The sequence below is a fragment of the Exophiala spinifera genome (assembly GCF_000836115.1).
Source record: "Exophiala spinifera strain CBS 89968 unplaced genomic scaffold supercont1.1, whole genome shotgun sequence".
NCBI lineage: Eukaryota > Fungi > Ascomycota > Eurotiomycetes > Chaetothyriales > Herpotrichiellaceae > Exophiala > Exophiala spinifera.
Window position 1 is genome coordinate 2,618,536 of NW_015622513.1, and position 20,084 is coordinate 2,638,619.

The following is a 20,084-nucleotide window of genomic DNA, read 5'->3' on the forward strand; positions in this document are numbered from 1 at the left end:
GTTGGCTTGGCTACTTCCCGGATTGGTACGAGCTGAACATCAGTGACAGTGTTCGTATTCGTGTTTCGGATATCTAACCGCTTTATTCAGAATTAGATGCGGCTGAAGACCGCGCAACATTTGAGCACAAGGCACAGGCCATTGGGAAAGTAAGAAGGATGCAAAATCCAGGATGGCTAGAGTAATCTGCTCATTCATCAATTGGATTTCCAAACAGCAGATACCTGGGTAGGCGCGAAATCGTCGAGCGCAAGGCTGCGCTAAACCGAAACAAAACACGCATCAACACGCGTTGATTGATCGATCGCAAGTCTTCAGCACACACTCCGGCATCTAACCCTTCTGTGACACAAATCATAGCCATCTTCGCGCCCCGGGTTTTACGACAGTGGCATTTTCCCTGTTCGGAACTGAGAATGGCGCCCTCAAGACCATCGGTAGACGCAGACGAGGCGCGTTCCCCTTTCGCAGCGCTCGCACCAAGGATTAAGAACATCTCGCAAACGACGATCCGGAAGAAATGGAAGCCCCTACCGACGTCCTCTCAGGACAAAATTCGTCAAATCCTTCTGAACGTCAAAGCGAAGCGAAGAGGAGGCAACGCGCGCATCCCTCCCCTCAACAAGACCCGCGCGGGTCGAGCGTCCAAAGCAAACAACAAGAATGCGCTCAAGGAAGAAGAGTACGATAAGGTCGTTGAAGAAATTGCAGACAAGTTAAGGGCCCTTCTCCAAACCCCGCGTCTCAACCTAGTCTACTCCCCCAATATACACTTGTTCTATGGGAGAGTTGAAGGCTGACGAGATAAATTTATAGACTGGTATCCCGTCTTCCGCGCATGCCTTTCCCACCTGCACCCACGAGCTCCTCGCAAGACGACACGCCGTTTGACCTGTCCAACACACTGCACCGCATCTCCTCGCTCCAATCGACGCTGAACATGAACACGTCGTCGTGTCACCTCCTGCGCCGACAGATCAAGCGCGAACAACGCCTCCTGAAGCGCGACCGGGCCGAACTCGACGCTCTCGAGACGAGTCTGAGATCCGCCAACGACCTCCGCCGGAAGAAGGAGCGCGGTCTGCATCCTGTCGTTCGAAAACTCTCCGAATTCGAAATGGACTCCGATCAACTGGACCAAATCGACTGGATTAATGGCATCACGGGCATTTCACCAAACGCCGCGCTGGACGACTCAATCTCAAGCAACCAGAATGGTCTGGATGAGAATCCTATTCGAGATGGAGGGGAAGATGAGGAAGAGGATGAATCGATGAAGTCGATGCTCAAGCAGCTCCGCAGTCATTTGACGAGTATGCGGAATAACACGGCGGGCATGCACCCGGTGCTCAGTGCCATGGATGAAACGAAAGCAGTGCTAGATTCTTTTGCGATGAAAACATTTGACCATGAGACACTTTCAAAGATATACGGTGTTTCGGGATAACGGGGTGAATGCCGGTAATGATGTTGTTGATGAGGGGAGGATATGAAGCTCATGAGATGAGAATGAGAACCAGGTGCGAATGAAGTGTTACATATTATGACCTTGGATGACAGTAATGAATGATGCCCCGGACTGTACATTGCCTGTACATTGCCTTTGTCTCATCGTAGTGGTCGCCACACATAGTCGAGGTACGGGGAGCAGACGCCGCACCGTGGGCATTAGGGAGTGCAAGATTGCACTCGTTAGCCCACTGGATCCAGTGCTCGTTGGAAAGGACGGATGAGGTACCAAGCCGGCCTAGACGGGCAAAGACGTTTCCCCCTGATCATACCTAACCTAAACGATATCAAAGATCAGGGCACCTAAGTAGGCACCCACCTAAAGCTGCCTAAGGTACGTACACAAGGTACACAGGTACTCGTGGGACGGCGGACGACGTGTTCTCACAACGGTGCAAACTTACGGAGGCAGTTCCACCTTCGGTTCACCGTTGCAAGTCGTGAATTTCATCTCACATTACTCACCTGTGGTGGGTAACTGCAGGTCAGCCAGTCTCGGTGATCAATCACATCGTATCAAGACTACTGTATTCCGCTAATGGATGGAAACAAAAAAAACACCACACGTGGACGGGTACACCTTGAACGGTGATGGCGCGAAGATTGACCGTCAGGATGCCTGGCAATAGCCCCGCCCGCCGACCCGATCGCAATCGAAAAAGATACTAAATGTTGGACGAGACTTCCGCTCCGGTAGAAACCCTCGCGCAAAGAAAGAAGAACGCGCGCTGTCGGTCGTCGAGAAGGCAGAGAGGTGAGTGAGTGAGCGAGATGAAAGAAATGAAGAAATTAAAGTTTGGACATTTCTTATATACCCAAGTTCCGACGATGCTGGCTGACCAAAAAGTGAGAGGAGTTCCCAAAGAGGCAACTTGTTGTTCCTAATAGGGAAAGTGAGATCGTCGAGTGACGCCAGCGATACGAGTCACAATACTTACAATATCATCAGTGGGACAAAAGGTAAAAAAAGGCGCGGTTTCGCGATTGGTCCCCCAGGTACGAGTATTGATCCCCCTCCTCCGCCAGTACAGGTCCAGTTCATATCATACTCTTCATGCCGCCTGATTATGTGGACGCGACAACCGTCACGATTATTTGTTTATACTACAGGTACCTTACTGCTTGCTCGCTTTCGACATTGAGGCATTTCAAGTATCAGGCATTCTCGGAGTTCTAACCACGGTACCGAGACAAACCTGAACACTGCTGTCCTGGCACTCTGGTACGCGTTTAACATTCTCATATCCTGCAGTCTCCTTACCTCAGGTACATGAGGTACTCGAGGTATTTACTCCGCACCCCATAGGACAATCATGAACTGCCATTTTTCAACCTTTACGACCAGCACAAAATGTAAAGGTTGCTGGCAGAAAAATAAAAGAAGAGGACAAATATTCAATACGCTCAAGATATTTTCTGTGCATGTGTTTTACTGGTTATCTCTTCCTATCCTCATTAGACCGCTGACGCTCTTTCCACTTCAACTAGTCGTACCTTGTTCCAACAAGGTTTGTCACCTAGCCAAGGCAGGTAAAAATCCCCGTGGCTCAAAGGATACCGACAATCAGCATACTTCCTCATTTCCCCCCACCATCGGCCACCAAGTAGAGAACCAATCAACGCAAAACGTGAGAACGATCGTGTGGTATCTTCAAAGGAAAAAAACAAGGGAAACTCAACATGAAGCAAGATAACACCGCACCAGTGAACCCTCCTTTGTGTTACCCTGATCACATAGCCACCAGTAGATGATATGAAAAGATGTTCAATCGGCCTGTTATCCTGATCCTGTGCGTGTAGGCATTGCCACATCTTAAATCACCCTTGGAGGCAATTTGAGACCTTTCAAATTCTGCCCTGCTTCAATTGTTGATCACGTCACCATATAGTCGGGGGCCTTCGCTTAGACCGGGAGTGGCTGGAAACTCTCCGGGCACGTGTAAGTCGCTGATGGTCGTATGACTCTTTGACCGTTCTGTTGGCTTGACGACATAGTCTGTGGGTGCTCCCTTCGCAGTTCTCGGCCCAGCGAAGACTCCATTCGCATCGAACATACTCTCGTTGCCGGCGGGAAATCCTGTACTGGTAGGTACTGTCGAAAGAGTCGCAGTATCCGTGCCAGACGACGTAGCATTTTCGGCTGCTGAACTTGGTGCTGTGGTTGACTCACTCATTGCACGAGGTCCGGTGGGTGCATTGACAGGGGCGGCAGTCGCGACTGGTATCGGAGCAGAAGATTGACCAGAAGCTGGAATTGCCGCTCCTCCGGCCATCTGATTCTCAATGTTTTCAGGTTGCGGTTGCTCATGGTGCTGTTGTTGATGGTAATGCATCAGACCAGCTCCGACTGCAGCGCCTCCCGCACCTGCTGCAATTGGCGCCATCCATTCGCCGTATTGGCTGGTGGTATCCTGCGTTCGTGGAATGGCGGTATGCACAGGGAGGATATTTGGATGCTGGCCAGCAGTATAGTGACTATTGGTGTTGATGTCATTAGAGTCAGGGACCGTTTGTGCAGTGGCTGGTTGGAGCTCTGTGTGCCGGTCGCCGGTGTTCGAGAAGGGCACGCCACTTCCGGGAAGGGAACCTGCGGCTGCTATAACATCTCGGTCTTGGTCAGAACTGGCTCCACTAGACGGGGAAAGCGGTGCTTGTAAGCCTCGCTGAATGTTGAGGTCGGATGGAAAACGCCCACCTGGTGCTGGTCGTTGCTGAGGAGGACGCCATCCTGCTTCTGACCTAGTATCCTCGACCTCGTTTGCACCGAGAACACCCAGTCCAGTGGCTCCAGGCATACCGGCCTCGTTGGCGATAGAATTTCCCCGGACAGATTGTTCTCCAGCAAATGCTATTTGATCGGCCTCATCTTCCTCCATTCCACCTTCGGAGCTAATAATGCTTGCTGGCTTCATGCTGTTTCCGGAGATGGATCGTGCGTGAGTGCGCCGGACGAACTCGTTTCGTTCTTCGCCGCGCTTAGAGGTGAGTTCTTTTATATCCTCGTACCATGCAAGCATGGTGTCGTGGGTCTCCGCTCTAAAGACCCAGGCGTGGCCGCGGTGCATTGAACCGGTTTGTCGCCCTTTAAGCATGAATTTGTGCGACGAGGATCCGGGTTCAGAATGGGTGCCCAGTTTTTGCTCTGGGAGGTATAGTGACATGATCGGAGTTTGGCTGCTCACCCTGTCGGCCGATTTGAATTCGTGAAGATGAGTTGGGGATAGAATATACCTGGGTTTGAGAATTAGCAATGCAGATGAACTTGGTCGAGGGGCGAAAGCCTACCATCCTGGTGTGTAGTTCTTCAAATACTTGCTCTTTCGTTCAAGCATGCCACTTCTCACTTCGATGGCCGCGGGATGATCCTTGCCAGGATAAACAATGTTGGCTACCTGTCGAATTGGCCGGCGTGGGTCGATCATCTGGTTGTTGTTTGTCGTGAACTCATCCCATTCGTGGTCTTTGGGCATAGCAAGAGGTCCCTCCTTCAGTTTCTCGGCGGTGTCGTAAGCATCGTCGGCTTCGCGGCGGAGAATGCCAGCCAGAACGTTGTATGCCTTCTGGATCTCTCCAACTACAATCGACTCGAGTTCGCGCCCGGATGCTTCCAAATTCAAGTAGGCCTTGACAGGTTAGCAGTCAAGCCTCATGAATCTCAAACAAATGCTTTCACTTACTCGATGGAGGTAGTTCTCCTCGCCAATCTGCCTTTCGATTTGCTTGTCAACACCCAGCTTGACCAAAAATGGGTCGCCCTTCCCACTGGTCGATGCGGCATCTGAATCGACCAAACCCAGCGCTTCTTGAAGAGACCGAACCGCTCTCTTGGTTGTTTCCTGTTCCTTGTCTACCGAATTCTTAAAGTCACCAGACAAGCTCTTGATCTCTTTGATTTTCTGTTGCAAGTCGCTACGAAGGCCCGTCAATTGAACAATGACCTCATTTTCCAGGTCACGCGCCTTGCTGGCCTCGCTGAGAGCTTGCTTATGGAAATCTCGTAAGATGTAGTTGGCTTCACCAATTCCCCCAGAGGACAGAAAGTTGGGAGGCAGCGAAGTACTGTTGACCAAGTTTGAAGTGGACAAGAGAGCTTTGGACCGCATCTCGTATGTCTTATGCAAGTCGCGAAAGTAATTGATGATGTCCTTCAGGACTTTGCGCCACGCTAAACGTCCATTAGCAAGCAAACCATCAGACATCTCGCCTCGAGCTTACCTTGGAATCTGTTCGCTAGTACTTCAGTGGGATTGCCGGAGGTGGGAACGGGACAGTAGAAGACGCTGTTGGTCTCTTCGGTTTCGCCATACTTCTCCCTTTCACCAAGTTTCATGCTCCGTACCGATCCGGCGTAACTACTTCTCTTGCTAGCCGTTCTTCTGAGACTAGCGCTCTTGTGCAAGGAAGACTTCTTCTTCAAAGTACCGCCTCTTGACGGAACCAACGATTGCGCCCCTGACATTTGTGAGTTGGTTCGGGGAAGCGCGGGAGCCCCTTCTCCAGTCACGACTTCTCCGTCATGGAGATGGTCAGTCGGCGAGTTCGCACTTGGATCATTGGGGTAGGAGCCGGACTGATCATAGTTTGACAGGGCGTCGGTATGATGGGTGTCAATATTGGAGACTGGCCGAGAAGATGGTGGTCTAGCGCTCGTTGGGCGCGCAGATTGCAGAGAGGCATCAGGTTGGGGTGGGAAGGGGCTGCGCGCAGGCGATATGGGAGTGATTGGTCTAGACATGGTCACGATCCTCGTCTTGAGGTGCGGAATGCCGGGGGTCTAGGCGTGAGCTCGAGTGAGAGGTTGTCGATGGACAGAGAAGAGGTTTGAAACAGATAGCTATGTCGAGTGCAGCATGGTGTTATGGGTTGGTTGAGAAAATGAAGATACTGAAGGCACTCTGAGGAGCGGGACGGAGCTTGATCGGCAGACTAGATAATGACGAAGTTGCAGACAAAGCTGGAACAATGCGGACAGTGGAAAGTAACAGGAGAAATGAGATGCGACGGCAGAAGCTGGGAGACGGCTGAGCACAGGAGGTCGAGGGGTCTGCGTACTAACCAGCGAAATGAATGACGTCGATTCCAAGAAGACTGATGGGGATCTCGAGATGCTGGCGATGTTAATAACTTAAAGTTCATATCGAGGCCCAGCGACGAAGAGGTGTTGTGCAGTGCAACGGTGACGAGCAGAACAGCCATGAGAGGCCCCGGTGAGCCGGCAACGCGGGAGACAAGGTGGAGGGGGGAGCTTAGGCTCACCAGGCTAGTGATGATAGTGGGCTACACACTACAGCACGAGTACAATAGTCCTCTGTAGGCGTGGAGTGACGAGCAACCGAGCCAGCTGGACCTCTGAAGGGCCTCGGTCTGACTGCCCGGAATAGTGTCCTCGGCGCACGCAGAGCGTCATTATGAGGCGCACTGGGCCAGCCTGCGCCATTCGATTGCGCACGACACACTCGTCAGACACACAGCACATGGTGCCGAGGAGATGATAGTCGCAAGAACTACTGCAATGATGCCGCCACCAGCCACCGACAAATCGAAAAGCCTAATCGACGCTCCTGGGTCTTTCTTCCCACATGCCCTTGTCGAGATTTGCTTTGTAGGTAGCTAGCTAGGTTTGGCATTTGCTGCACAGCTGGACGCGAGCGACGAAAGATACAACTCCTCGTAGACATGCTTGTATCCCTGGCCATCCCTGACACATTTGACTGTTGCACCCAGTCCGGAGATCCTGAAGCCACTGCGCGGAGCTTGAGTGGCCTTCTCTGCGATTATTGAGCGCGAGCATGAGCTCCAGGGTTGCGAGCGTTGTCCGAAAGAGGTTGTCGAGAGGACGCTTCATCATCAATCAGTCATCGACTCTAGTGGCGTCTGTAGACTCTACTGTACGTCTTTACTGTAAGCTATCCCCACCGATCGACTTGCAGCTCATCGGGCTAAGAGTGCGGCTGGTGCGGCGACGATTGTACAGTAAGCCGCCGATGAGGACGCACTGCGCCTCGGTTAGCCACCTCAACGCCCCTCTCCACGGGTCGGTGGATTGCATATATACTCGTAGGTGTTCAGGACATCTGCTGAGTGTACCAGGCTTCCAGGCCACAAAACCACGAAATCATCCTCCTGCACTGCCTCTTTACTGATTGATGGAGATTCTTGCTGGTGGCTCTTGCGCCATCACTATGCAAACCCCAGACACGGATAGCGTCACGAAGGCCCCAAAAAAGCCCAGCGGAGCGACCATTTCCCCTCCTGGAACCCTCGTGGCAACGTCGCCCAAGGGGGTCATCCATGGACCATTACTCCTGATCCAAAGCTCAGAATGTGCTGCACCTTTACGGATCCGAGCATCCGGGGACATACCCCTCTCATAGTTCGAGAGTCAACCGTGCCACAGCTGTCATGAGCGACGCCGAAGTTGTTCTATGTTGTTCTACGGTATGCTCGTTTTGCACATGCTCAATGTGATGTAGGTCTTTCATGCATCAGTCATCGAGTCGGAGTCTATCGTACAGATCCATAGATGATTCTACAGCGAAGACTTTCCAGAGGTTCCCTGGGTGTCGAAACTCTTAATTTAACTTTGGAAGGCTCAGAAGTCAAGATAACCCTCCTTCTGTTGTACGCTGAGGTATGGATGCTTGAGTGGCCTTCACATGTTGCAGCTATTGGTCACTACAAAAACTTAAGGCAAGTAATAAAACATTCGTCTCGTATGCTTCCTCAGATGCAATGCGGTCCTCGACTCGGATATTTCCAATAGTTATGCCCGAACAGTTTAAAATATAGTTGCACCATGCCAACTCACAACAATACCATGATGTCCATTGCAGTCCTACGTTCAATAGCTTGATCCCGGTCAAAATGGGCATAAGACCTCACGAGAAAAGGGGCAGCTGGAACACACAAACCGAAACAACGCGGCACCAGGAGAGACTCCCTGTCGGTACGGCTTGCAAGGTGCTTGAACATTTCCATGGCTAGGGCCAGGCTTCTCTCGGTTCTTTTGAGGGATATCTGTACATGCGTCCACAATCTATATTGTCTGTCCGACAATGGGTGTAGCAGCAGGCCTCCTATTCTGATGGAATGGCCTTTGTGATTTTGATGGTTTCCAGCCGCAGCACCATCAGGCTGCTCGTTATGTCAGGCTAACTTTCTTTAACAAGCAAAAGTCGAGCCTAGAACTCGGTGCCTGCTTCAGCAGATTTGTTGGTGTAATATGGCTCTTGAACATCGATACCATATTTTTCTTTGATTCTTTGTTTACGTCTTTCGGCGTATCCGGGTCCATAGATACCTAGTAACGTTCTGCTCAGCCAATTGAACCTCAAGTACCTGAAATGAGCTCACCTCTGCCCTCTCCGAGTTCGTTGATGGTCTCGTTCAGTGGTCGCCTGTATCGGGTCTTTGCCTCGTCCTTGTAGGCTAGGCGATCTAATTGAGGAGCGTCTGAGGACGACTCGAATATAGGCCGCCCGGTATAATTAACAACGAACATCACAGCCCCGAGGGCAAATGCACTACCGAGAGTTGAGGGCATGGATCTCTCTGCAACCACAGGTTAGCGTATTTTCCCAACCACAACTTTGTCCGCACGGCATACTCCTTAGGCCAACAAGTGCGCCGGCGCATGCACCACCTAGTGCGTGGTTCGTAGGATCGTTCTTTTCAAGGAGATTGGCGGTAGCGGTGGTGACGAACGAATAACTGCCACCCATAGCAGCTACAACCCGTCAGTCCACAACTCGTAACGGGGGCCGTTTCAGACGGTGCTGATATCGTACCAAAAAGCCCAATTGTCTTGCCGAACCGCGAAAAGACGCCCCATGGTCCAATGCTCTCCTTCGCTACCGTGTTCTGCACAGCCGCCAGGAACAGGCCGGCAGCGCCTGCATATGTAATGCCGCGTACTGATGCTGCCAGGGCATCTTTGGGATGGTATGTATCTTCGAGGACTGGCTTCGCGTCAAGCAGGTCAGCCATTGTGTTGCTGCTGCTATTGCTCTTGCTTTCGGAATTGAGATAGCTAACGAGAGTATCACCTCATCAGTTGATTTGTCTTTGAAGAGAGCGACTTGGTGCGGGAGGAGGCAAGTCGGGGTAGCTGGACTGTGTGGTCGAGTTTGTCAATTGAGGTCTGAGTTCAATCTTGAAGTCGACCCAACGTCCGTCGATGCACGGCGCAGCTTGCAAGCTTCTGCCCGAACGGTTTTCCGATGGCTTGGCGGCCAGAAACAGCTCCAAGCTCATTGGACGCCCACCCTGGTGGTGCCGCTTTAAGACCTACCGCTATACGACATGTCACCCTTCTACTCAAGCTCCTTCTCACTATCGCCGCAACGCTCTATCCCTGCTGCGGCTTTATAGTCCGTCCGGTCTAACTTGAATCTCTTTGCTGGTGATGAGAGAGGGGTCCATCCCAGATCTCTATGAGTGGCCAGTCGACCTCTGGTCTATCTATTGTGCTTTGCCTTGCTCATTCACTCGAAGGCGGCTTTGACGGCGGTCTCCCCCTCCAGAAGGTCGAAATAGCTCAGGCTCCCAATTGATATCAAGACCACCGTGGGGCCTGTAACGGCGTGGCGCCTGAAAAGATATATTGTAACTCAGTCTCTACAAAAGTATTACAGCCAAAGCCGAGCAGCCCAACACAAACGTTGTAAATGGACCCCTGGCAAACACGCGGGCACCACTCGACTTTGCCGTTCCTGTGCTTTTCGCTGCAGAAGTTGTTGAATCGCTTCCAGACTGCGCAGAACCTGAGCCGGGAACCGCAGCACTCGTTTTAGCACTGATTTCAGCGGCCCCGGTGGCAGCGGTGATGGTATAAACCACTCCATCACCCCCGTTGGTGTAAGAGAATACCTGCCCACTCGCAGGCGTTGTTACAGAGCCCGGCCCATTGCTCAAAGTGTCCGTACCGGTCTGCAGAGGGTCCGAAGGTTTAAGGAATGTACTGACGCCATCCAACGAGTACGAGAGCGAGGAAATACAATCATATGTCTCTAAGTAAGGTCCGCAGGATGAGAATTGCGTGTTCAGTTCCGACTCGAGATCACCGATGCTGGAGAGCCCGATAAGTGTAGGATCTGTATTGGGACAGATCTCAAAAATACTGCAGACGACTTAGTCTTTAGGGGTGACAATGATTGACTGTGCGAAGGTTTACCTAGAAAATGCTCCGCTGATCTCACAACAATTGCATCCTTGGATCTGCTGCACGTTGCTCGAGGCATCTCCAGAGTCGGCGTTGTTTGAACAAGTCGCAGTCTCTTGAATCGCATCCACAACGGCCATGTGCACCTTACCGAGGTTGCATGAGCAGGCATCAGCAGCACCGTCTGGAGCCGGGAAGTAGGGGACCGGTAGTTTCGCGGTTGCGCAATTTTCCATGTACGAGATCACATATTCCTGATACTCGCATTCCCAGACCCGGTTCCAGCAAAAGGCCGCATAGCAGTTGTAGTTGTTGATGTAATCCGCACAGCTACATGCAAGGAGCTCTTGTTGGCTTGAATCGCGCTTTGCCTGGTTGATGCAAGAGGTTGTTTGCTCGTTCACTTTATTCTGACAAGCTTGGAGTCCAGAGGGGTCGACACACCCTGCACTCGTGAGGTTGACATTCGCTCCTGCTACCGAGGAAGCTAAACAGAGACCCAGGAGAAGCAATGTCGCCATAATATATTCGTGGATGCGATGGGAAGCGGCGAGATCGAGACGAAGGAAACCTTCACAGAAGATAATCTCATCTTTGCGGGGACAAGGAGAAATTTATTCTGCTCTCATAAATTAACCGTGATTTCCACTTCGATCGGAGCTGGTGGCCGACACATCTTGTCAGTAATCACTGAAATGAAATTCTGCCTTGCTGAGCTCTGTGGGCCTGTAATTTGCTGTAAGAAAAGGACTTCTGCTGCAGCATGCTCTGTGAACAAAAGTTGAGTACAGTTGAAGGGCGTGGTAGCCTCGTCTTAGTGCGAGGCTTCTCCTAAATAAGTATGCGGTAGGTCCTTACCTAACCCTATCCAGATCGAGTCCCACCTCGGCCCAAACTAATGTACTGTGCAAGTACATGATTCCGGCAGTAACATCTTCCGTGACTCAGTCTTTACGTGATTGTCGCTGGGGCCGAAAAGTAAGTCAGTAGCTAGAAGCCACGGGAACAGCAGGGGTGGCCAGCAAAGAATCGAGTATTAAGGTCCCCCAAACTGATCCCAGAGTGGTGTGTGTGTGTCAAAGACAGAAGATGTCTTGTAGTCGACTGATTGGTAACTCGTGTGACTGGGCTCAGTTTGTTGGGCCAAGGTACGCGATGAGAAGGGATGCGCATAGAGTCAACGCGTAGAATGCCAATTGGAAGCAGCATACAGGGCCGCCTATGAGGTCGAAGGGCTGCAAGGGTCATAGACAATGTCAGATGCGACCTCGCTCGTGGTTAGTTCGTCATTAACAAGTATATCAGCCACTGGCCTTGCTGAGACAACAGGGAAGATCAAATTTGACGGAGACAGCGCTTCATTTCAGCTAGAGCGAACGAGATATTCACCCCATTTGAGTGGCTGCACGACTCTTTCGTAGCAGGATCACTGAAACCATCGCATACAAGAGTGACGGTGCATCGAAGCTGATTGCAGAGATGACCTCTCAACTATGGCGATTGCCCAGCTGGTGCATCAGGAGACGACATGCTGCCAACAGAGCCGAGGAGTGTGAATTTCCAACTAATCACTTCCTTTCGCAGAGGTCGGCCCTTCAAAAGACGGGTGGTGCAAGTACAGGGGCGGCAATGGCAAAATGACTCAAGATAGCCACGTTATTTGCGTGGCTCCAGCCGATAGATCTATTCTGTTGGAGTCAGATGAAAGAATTGAGGTGCGGTGGAGGAAACAGGTCCTCGGTCCTAAAAGCGGCAAGAGACCAATGGAGGTAGGCTTCTCCATAGGTAGCTTTCTGGTTCGTCGAATTGTCCTTCCTCACATAGACAATAGTCAGAGCCGGGGTGAGTGTTTTCCAAAAGGCTGCGTCTCTAGCACGCCATTTCGTCAGACCTGTCCCACCAGAGTTATGATCTAGCCGGAGGCTGCTTCGAATTCCAAAAGTTCTCGGCAGGTTTTCGCTGGACCAGACTCCATGGGTAACTCATGAGATACTAATCCCAATAATGAGGACCTTGCCGAGCTTCTAGTTGTCTTGTACATACACTGTCTCGCTCGATGCCTCAGGAGTTGATCCAGAGAGAGCCTGATCTCGACCTTCGCCTGTTTTTTGGGTGTCTCCTTCAGTCCGCCTCAGAGCTCGTTGGTTTGTGGTCAGAAATACATCGTCATGTTGGCCAATATAGCAACCCAGCTATGCGCCTTACTCTTGCTCCTGCTTTCAATCAATGGGACGGAAGCCCATCGCCCACACCCCGATGATGGCACGCATGTATCCATCGCTAATGCGGGGGGTTGGCCAGACACCAGCATCGCAAGAATCCTGACGCCTACCTGAGACTGCCCCTTCGAGTCTACACAAAGATCACTATCACCAATGTCAGCACGCCAGTAGCTGTCAGTATCGGCATTCCCAATGTAACAGCACTGTACGACTATCGCCCGTCGCTATGGTTCATCGACACATCCATTGTCATCCCTCAGACATACCAGGCGGACAGTGATATCTGCAGGCAAGGGCTTTTGCCAAGGGCTCCTGGACTTCAACCGAGAGTCCCTCGCGGTTTCAATGCTGTCGAATATCCAGCTGATGTAAGTAGTCTCTTTCGGAGCCTCAATGAATCTAGCTAGCCTCGTCTCTGGATATGCAATACTCAGGGCCAATGTTACTGTATCAGCACCTGGAGATGTGTTCGTAGTGCTTCAACCGAACGAACACAGACGCGCTCGTACTTGGATGGACTTTGCGCGTGATGGACATCCAGATCCGAACGAGTTTGGCCTAGCTAGCGGGGTAGATGAACACGCATGGTTCTCTCCTACTTCAACGCCGTTGTCGGGGTTGATGTGCGTGCCGTGGGCGAATAGGTAGTAATGTGGGTGCTTTTGACACAGAAAACCTGCCTTCAAACTCCAGATGAGAGTCGATAATAACTCGGTGGATAAGAATATCCCTACGTAAAAATCCAGCCCTCGATCCACTCCCGAACTATCCAAGCTCCGCCACAGATAGAAACTGTTGCCAATCGAAGACTATCTCTTGAATGCATTCTGATCAAAGATTAACGAACCCCGCGGGCAATATCTCGTCTCTAGACCAGGCCTGTACCGAGGCTACAAAGAGATTTGGTGCTTGGAGGTTCCAGGGATGTCTCATTTGAGGATGGCTCACAGCACGGGTGGTACTATTCCTGCAGCTGCTAATGCCAGCTAGCTTTTGGGCATCATGTGCATGATCCACGATCAGCTTCTGTAATAGACGAGACGCAGTGTCCAGTGAGAAGGGGGTTTGGACGCGCGAATTACCATGACCAGGTAAATCAGGGATCAGCAAGTGATAGTCCGTCAGGAATGGCGTTACCAAAGCCCAGTCGCTGCTGGTAACGAAAGCACCATGGAAAAGGACCACAGTCGGCCGCGCATTGGGGTTGACAGAAATATAGGCAAGAGTGTCCGCGGTTGGCGACCGGGGTTTGGTGGCGTCCATGGCAGGCAGCGTGATCATATGTGGTGTTGAATTTCTTGGTGTGAACCAGAGATCACTAGGCAAGTCGAATAGGTGCAGTTCGGCGAAGGTAGCTGCCCTGCCACTGCAACAGAAATCATCCGATGATCCTTTGAATCGAGATTTTGTTCATCTGGGCCGACTGTCTTCGAGATATGCGACACCATCCAGGCAAAGTCGCCACAGATGAACAGACATGGTATCCTATGAGCGCGCGGTCCCATCAATTCCAGGGCAGAAAGACAATCTCTGACAGCTAATCAAGGAGGGCGAATTCAAATGCATTCTTCCAGAACGGTGCTATCAGAAACATGTCGAATTCAGCCTAGTCGCTTGTACCTCTTTCGCACCTGAAAGTCTGGTGCTACAAACGAAGCAAGAGCTTGGTACTTTCCAGCAGTCTGGCTGATATGAGGCCGAGGACTCTGTCCGCCAAAAGAATGAACAAGGCAGCCAGGAAATTCACAGTCCTTGAGGCTATGCGTACTCGTACAATAGTGAACAAAACTGCAGCACCCCCTGATCGTCTAAGAAATCCTGAGCTCGATGAGCAAGGGACGTGCAGTGTTGTGAGATGGATGAACCTTTGGTGGCGCAGACGGGATGACGCTTGGCTTAGAACGGGAATGACGCGCTTGGAGCCTTGGAACTATGGAACATCATTGTCTGCGGTCCCAGTGTGCATGTTCGAATGCAGGCCGCAATCAATCCCCAACCAACAGACCAATTCCTGGCTTTCTTCACATAGATTTCAAGTTCATACAACTTGCCTCTGTCTGTGGTGTCCAAACCCATTTATCCGCCAGTCGGCTTCATCAAAATATCATTCAAGACTTGAGCATTACACCTCCAGCTGCGGACATCGGAGTACTGCATAGTCATCCATGCTGTAGTTTTAATCCGCCCAGTCTTGCGCATGGTCATACAGCGGAGCGGCAACATCTCCTGTCATTCAAATCACCTCGTGGCATCCATCTGCTGGCTTCCCGACCCGGCAATACAGGTCCAGGCGGTCTTGTATGGCCGGTGTGCAAGGAAACATACGGTCCTTCATTGCGCCGATCAAAGGATCTGGTTTGTCATGGCATAGGCCTTATGCGAAACAAAGGTGGTCTAACTAAAATTGAGCAGGTCGACTTGCACCTACCCTCCTTGAAGACCTCTCGCTTTATGAGCCATGGGGGCATCCGCAAAGCCCAAACCTACTGGCGGACGGACCGGTAAAGCTCAGCCAGACTCAATACCTAGGAGATCTTCTCCCTCTTGACGGCTGTCGACACAAGTTTGGGCTGAAACCGAGACAATCGAACCCTCCTGCATTAGACGAAAAGGCAGATCCGCAGACAGTCTGGACCGTTGCGGCGTTTTGTCAGGTGTGTCGCCTCCATGTACATCTGAAGGTTGACTACTCTGTGCGATTCGAACAAGCGCCTTGCCCCAACCCCGAACATCCCTTACACCATTTGGTTAGATCTGAGTATCAGGAACCGTTAGAACGCAATGCATGGTTACGGCAGAACCCAAGCTCAAGAGACGAGATCTATACCTACAAATGCTCTTCGAAGACTTGTTCCGCAACCGTCACAGTCCGCCTAGGCACTCCAGTACTCCGGCCTAGCGACGTCAAAGTGCTCCTCGACCCCGAGATGTTGCAGCAAAGAACAGAAGCTGCCTTCAAGGACCGAGGAGGTAATACAGAGGGCATGGGCCATCCAAAACCCGTTGATGTGCTTACCGACCTACGCGCGTACATTAAGAATTCGTGGAAAGCACGTCAAGATCCCAAATACAGTTCTATAAACCTCGCCAATAAGAGATTCATGGTACGCTTCGGGCCAGAGGGAACTGCGTGTAAGGATGTTCTTGAGCATCTCGGATTTGAGCTTGTGGTAGGTTGAAATCTGTTCAGTTTGGCTTCAATCTTTCACTAACACCTTTTGTCCTCAGCCTGGAGATTGCTGGAAGGTGCCAAACCCGGATTTCAATGATACTGAGCCGTTCCAAAGTCCGATGAATATCTGGTTGGACAATGCCGAGCATGAACTTGTCAGCTTGCTACTACGCCGGCCTCAGGAAGAGCGACAACAGCTACATGACGTTGCGCCTCCTTTACCCGCAGAAAGAGAGCTGTCCCGTGCCTTGGGATGTCAAGATTGTGAGACTTGCCAAACTCCATTCATCCAGCATGCTGACAATTACAGATGACACCGACTCATCGAGCAGGGCAGCGAAGCTTTTGCCTGAAATGCGAACTGCGTATGTTTCCTTTGAGGCTCAAAACGAGCCAGAACTGACACTAGACCAGTCCTTTCATTGCGCTTGGATGTCCGAGAGATCTAGCAAATCATCTGATTGTGAAAGCATACCATTGGCAGCTTGAGACAGATCCCGTGAATGCGCCGACGTATCTGAGTAACCTGCGATACATTGCCAACAACCGCCAAAGCGAGGAACTTGAGACCGAGGTGATGTTGGAGACTTCGAAGGGTCGCTTTGATGTGGAAACGTTGGATTCGGCGTACAAAGCTTTTCAACTTACTGGCCGAGAAGGTCTCGTCAATGACGACGACATTATTGGTGCATTTATGGCCACAATAGCGGACGCTCCCAGCCAGGAACATGAATTGAGAGAGTACCTACGCATCATAGGTGTCCATCGGAACAGTAAGAAGATTTCTGATGCGGCGCAAAATGGTGAGACTCGCCTGATTCAATACATTTCAATCTCTGACAATTACTCGCGCAGTTATCAACAACTATGAGCAAGCTCTAGCCTTTCTCGGTGCTGATCAAACTACAGAAGATGCACACATTCAAGCTTTGTTTACTGTGAAAGTGAGTCATGTGTAACTGTCTTTGAATCGTGCATGTCTAACCTTAACCCCAGACCTCTGAAAACAAAGATTTAGAGCCGCAAGCTACTCAGGCTGTCCGGTTGATAGCAGAACATCGCAACAGTCAATTTTTGTCTCACCTAGTTGATACCGGATTCTCACAAGAGACACAGCAAATGGATCCTGCGGAGGGTTACCAAGCCTTACAAATTGAACACCGGGAGGTTGACGATGAGATGATCATGCTTCAGTACGACATGGCCGTGGAAGAGAACCCAGGCAGTGTTGAATACTACACCAAAGCTCTAGCTGCGATCGCAAGTGGTAGAAAGAGTGATGCTTTGCTCAACCATCTGCACAGCAAGGCTCCACAAGCGCCTGAGGGTACACAAGACGAACCTGTGGGCTTAGAGAATATCGGAAACACCTGCTATCTCAATAGCCTACTACAGGCTCTTTTCACCCTAATAACGTTTCGGCATGTTGTCCTCGATTTCGATGAGTACAAGATGAGCCTGGAGCCCGAAAATATGGAGAAGAAACGGGTCGGTCAACGCAAAGTCAGTCTGAAGGAAGTGCAAAGTGCTCAAAAATGTATGTACATGAACCCCCACGAGATCTGCCCACTAACCATTCCAGTTGTCGAACAACTCGGATATCTATTCCGAGGCATGATTGAAACACCACAATCCTCCATCAAACCAGAACAAGAGCTAGCCCGTTTGACTCTCGAGACCGAGAGTGTTAAAGAGCGACTGCGTCGAAGATCCACACTCGTGTCGGAAAGACCCAGTCTGGGCCACATCGATAGTCTGCACATGTTGGGACCTCCAACATTGGCAGAATACAAGCAGAGTTGTATGTCAGAGAATGCACTAGTGCATTCTCCTACAGAAGATGCTCTATTCAACCCCCTCGTTGACTTCGGTGCTTCCCAACACGATTTGAAGGATGATGCGAGCAAACAAGAGGAAGACACAAAGATGGATGATAATTCTAGCGAAGCCACCTTGATATCCAAACCAGACACGGACATTGTGCGAGCAGAAGATACTACAGAAGTCGAACAGCAATCAATATTAGACAACAAGGAGAACTTATCGCCTCTAAAGGAATCATCAGTGATGGAGACAGCGTCCGCATCTACTGCCGATCCTTTGGGCCCAACATCTCCCTCAAAGTTGAATGTGCAAGCTGGAGCTCTGGCCCAACCTGGTGCATCGACTGATATGGGCACAGAACAAGGGCAAGTAAAATTTGAGCCTCCTCCAGGAAAGCCACCACCAGTACCGCCCAGAAAGCCTGCTCACACAGCGACCACGACCCTCGAGGAATATGCACGTCAGCAAGATGTCACTGAGGTTATGAATCACTGTATTATCCAATTGTCATGTGCCATTCGACCCACAGGATTTGACCAAAGTGGTGAACAAATTGATGAGATTCATGATCTTTTCTTCGGCCAGCAACTCATTCATACGCAGCCGGAGAAAGAAAAGCCTCAACCTTTACCGTTTCTCAACATTATCACGCGAGTCTATCATCAACCTTTAGATGTCTACGCTGCCATCGATAATGAATATGATTTGCAAGACGCACAGGACGGTACCAAAGCCTACACATCCGTCACTCGTTTGCCGCCAGTCCTTAGCGTGGCCCTTGACAGGGTGTCGTGGAATCAGGAGGCAAAGCGCCAGGAGAAGCTCAATCATCACGTGGAAGTGCCAGAGACCATTTATATGGATCGATATCTTGAAAGCGATACCTCATCCGACTTGATGCAACGTCGCCAACAAACATGGGAGATGAAACGAGAGCTGGCGGCACTTGCAACTCGGAGAAGCTTCCTCGAGGAGAAACAAGTGAGTCTCGTCGCCCGCATACTACGATTCTGACTAACAGTCCCTAGGGTCAATCCAAAGATGTTCCCAGCGTCCTGGAGGATGCGAAGCTTGTCCTTGAATATCTAAGCACAATCCCACCCGATCCAGTCTCAGAAGAGCTCAATATCAACCCGGATATCACAAATACCCTAGGAAACCTCGCGGGGCAAGCTCGATCAGAGCTCGAAGGTGCGTAAATACATGCCTTTCATGTACAGCGTTCGACTAATAGTGGTACAGGGATTCGCAGCCGAATGGACCACCTAAACATGCAGGTCAAAGAGGCATTCGTTGACATGCGCAAGCACCCTTACAGACTTCATGCGGCCTTTTTCCACCGTGGTGGTGCAGCAGGAGGACACTACTGGGTGTACATTTTCGATCACAAAAAGGAAGTGTGGCGGAAATACAACGACGACCGTGTCAGCACTGTTCACAACCGGAACGAGATATTCGGCAGACCTACACAGGACAACTGGGGCCCGCCGCCAAACCCGTACCTGCTGATTTACATCCAGGCAGATCGGATCGACGAGCTGGCCGAAACAGTCAAGCGGGACATCGTCTATCCTCCACCGGATGCGCCACCGCCGGTGCCCGCACGTAGTCAAATGAGTGAAGTGCCGCCAGACTGGTCGCAGTTCCAGGGCGATGTGGAAATGGTGGAGTTCGCCGATGGCACTGGTGATGCTGGTGAGCAGGCCCAGATTTCTACACCCGAAGAGCCATATCCGTATGAGTCGGACATCTCGCGGCCGCAGGCCAAGGAATCAAAGGAAACGTGGGATAACAGCGAGCTGATGCCCAACAGGACGATTCAGTGGTAACGGTGATGACGCCGAGGCGTGTTTGAGGCTCGAGCCTTTGTTGTAAAAGAACTCTGCACTGCATCCGCCTTGCTTGACACGACCATTCTTTTGTCAAGTAGCCGCGTGGACAGCTCCGCGAAAAGCCATCAACAAGTCCGATTTTTGTGGCAACCATCAAGACAGTACTCTATCTAGTAGTTCTTTGGATCAATCACACGGCCGAGGATCAACGGCTCAATGTACGTCGTCGGTCCGGGCAGTGGAAGTGAATCATTTGAGTTGATACCCCGTGGAGACGAAACTCACACCATGATTCTTCAGAAACACGTCCTTGTCGTATTTCGGTCCTTGGGAGCGGCTTGTCGCAATGGCACCCATACCCAGGT

General features: G+C 51.1%; 5 protein-coding genes across 5 annotated transcripts; 2 read left to right on the top strand and 3 right to left on the bottom strand.

Annotated features, from left to right (window-relative positions):
* Positions 1–416: 416 nt before the first annotated feature.
* Positions 417–1,447, top strand: PV08_00988 (uncharacterized protein; the record flags this gene model as incomplete). Its single annotated transcript, XM_016375353.1, has 2 exons — positions 417–682; positions 817–1,447. 2 exons carry the CDS (start codon positions 417–419, stop codon positions 1,445–1,447), a joined length of 897 nt encoding a protein of 298 aa, XP_016240629.1.
* Positions 1,448–3,371: 1,924 nt separating this feature from the next.
* PV08_00989 (uncharacterized protein) lies at positions 3,372–6,244 on the bottom strand (the record flags this gene model as incomplete). The annotated part of the gene is made up of 4 exons (XM_016375354.1): positions 3,372–4,740; positions 4,795–5,132; positions 5,187–5,674; positions 5,725–6,244. 4 exons carry the CDS (start codon positions 6,242–6,244, stop codon positions 3,372–3,374), a joined length of 2,715 nt encoding a protein of 904 aa, XP_016240630.1.
* Positions 6,245–8,690: 2,446 nt separating this feature from the next.
* On the bottom strand, positions 8,691–9,495 carry PV08_00990 (uncharacterized protein; the record flags this gene model as incomplete). The annotated part of the gene is made up of 4 exons (XM_016375355.1): positions 8,691–8,809; positions 8,863–9,060; positions 9,116–9,235; positions 9,297–9,495. The coding sequence occupies 4 exons, from the start codon at positions 9,493–9,495 to the stop codon at positions 8,691–8,693; spliced, it is 636 nt and encodes a 211-aa protein (XP_016240631.1).
* Positions 9,496–10,125: 630 nt separating this feature from the next.
* PV08_00991 (uncharacterized protein) lies at positions 10,126–11,190 on the bottom strand (the record flags this gene model as incomplete). Its single annotated transcript, XM_016375356.1, has 2 exons — positions 10,126–10,627; positions 10,682–11,190. 2 exons carry the CDS (start codon positions 11,188–11,190, stop codon positions 10,126–10,128), a joined length of 1,011 nt encoding a protein of 336 aa, XP_016240632.1.
* Positions 11,191–15,191: 4,001 nt separating this feature from the next.
* On the top strand, positions 15,192–19,716 carry PV08_00992 (uncharacterized protein; the record flags this gene model as incomplete). The annotated part of the gene is made up of 12 exons (XM_016375357.1): positions 15,192–15,246; positions 15,304–16,061; positions 16,120–16,327; positions 16,401–16,428; positions 16,478–16,866; positions 16,919–17,007; positions 17,060–17,600; positions 17,646–17,861; positions 17,976–18,193; positions 18,269–18,872; positions 18,929–19,078; positions 19,130–19,716. 12 exons carry the CDS (start codon positions 15,192–15,194, stop codon positions 19,714–19,716), a joined length of 3,843 nt encoding a protein of 1,280 aa, XP_016240633.1.
* Positions 19,717–20,084: the final 368 nt, after the last annotated feature.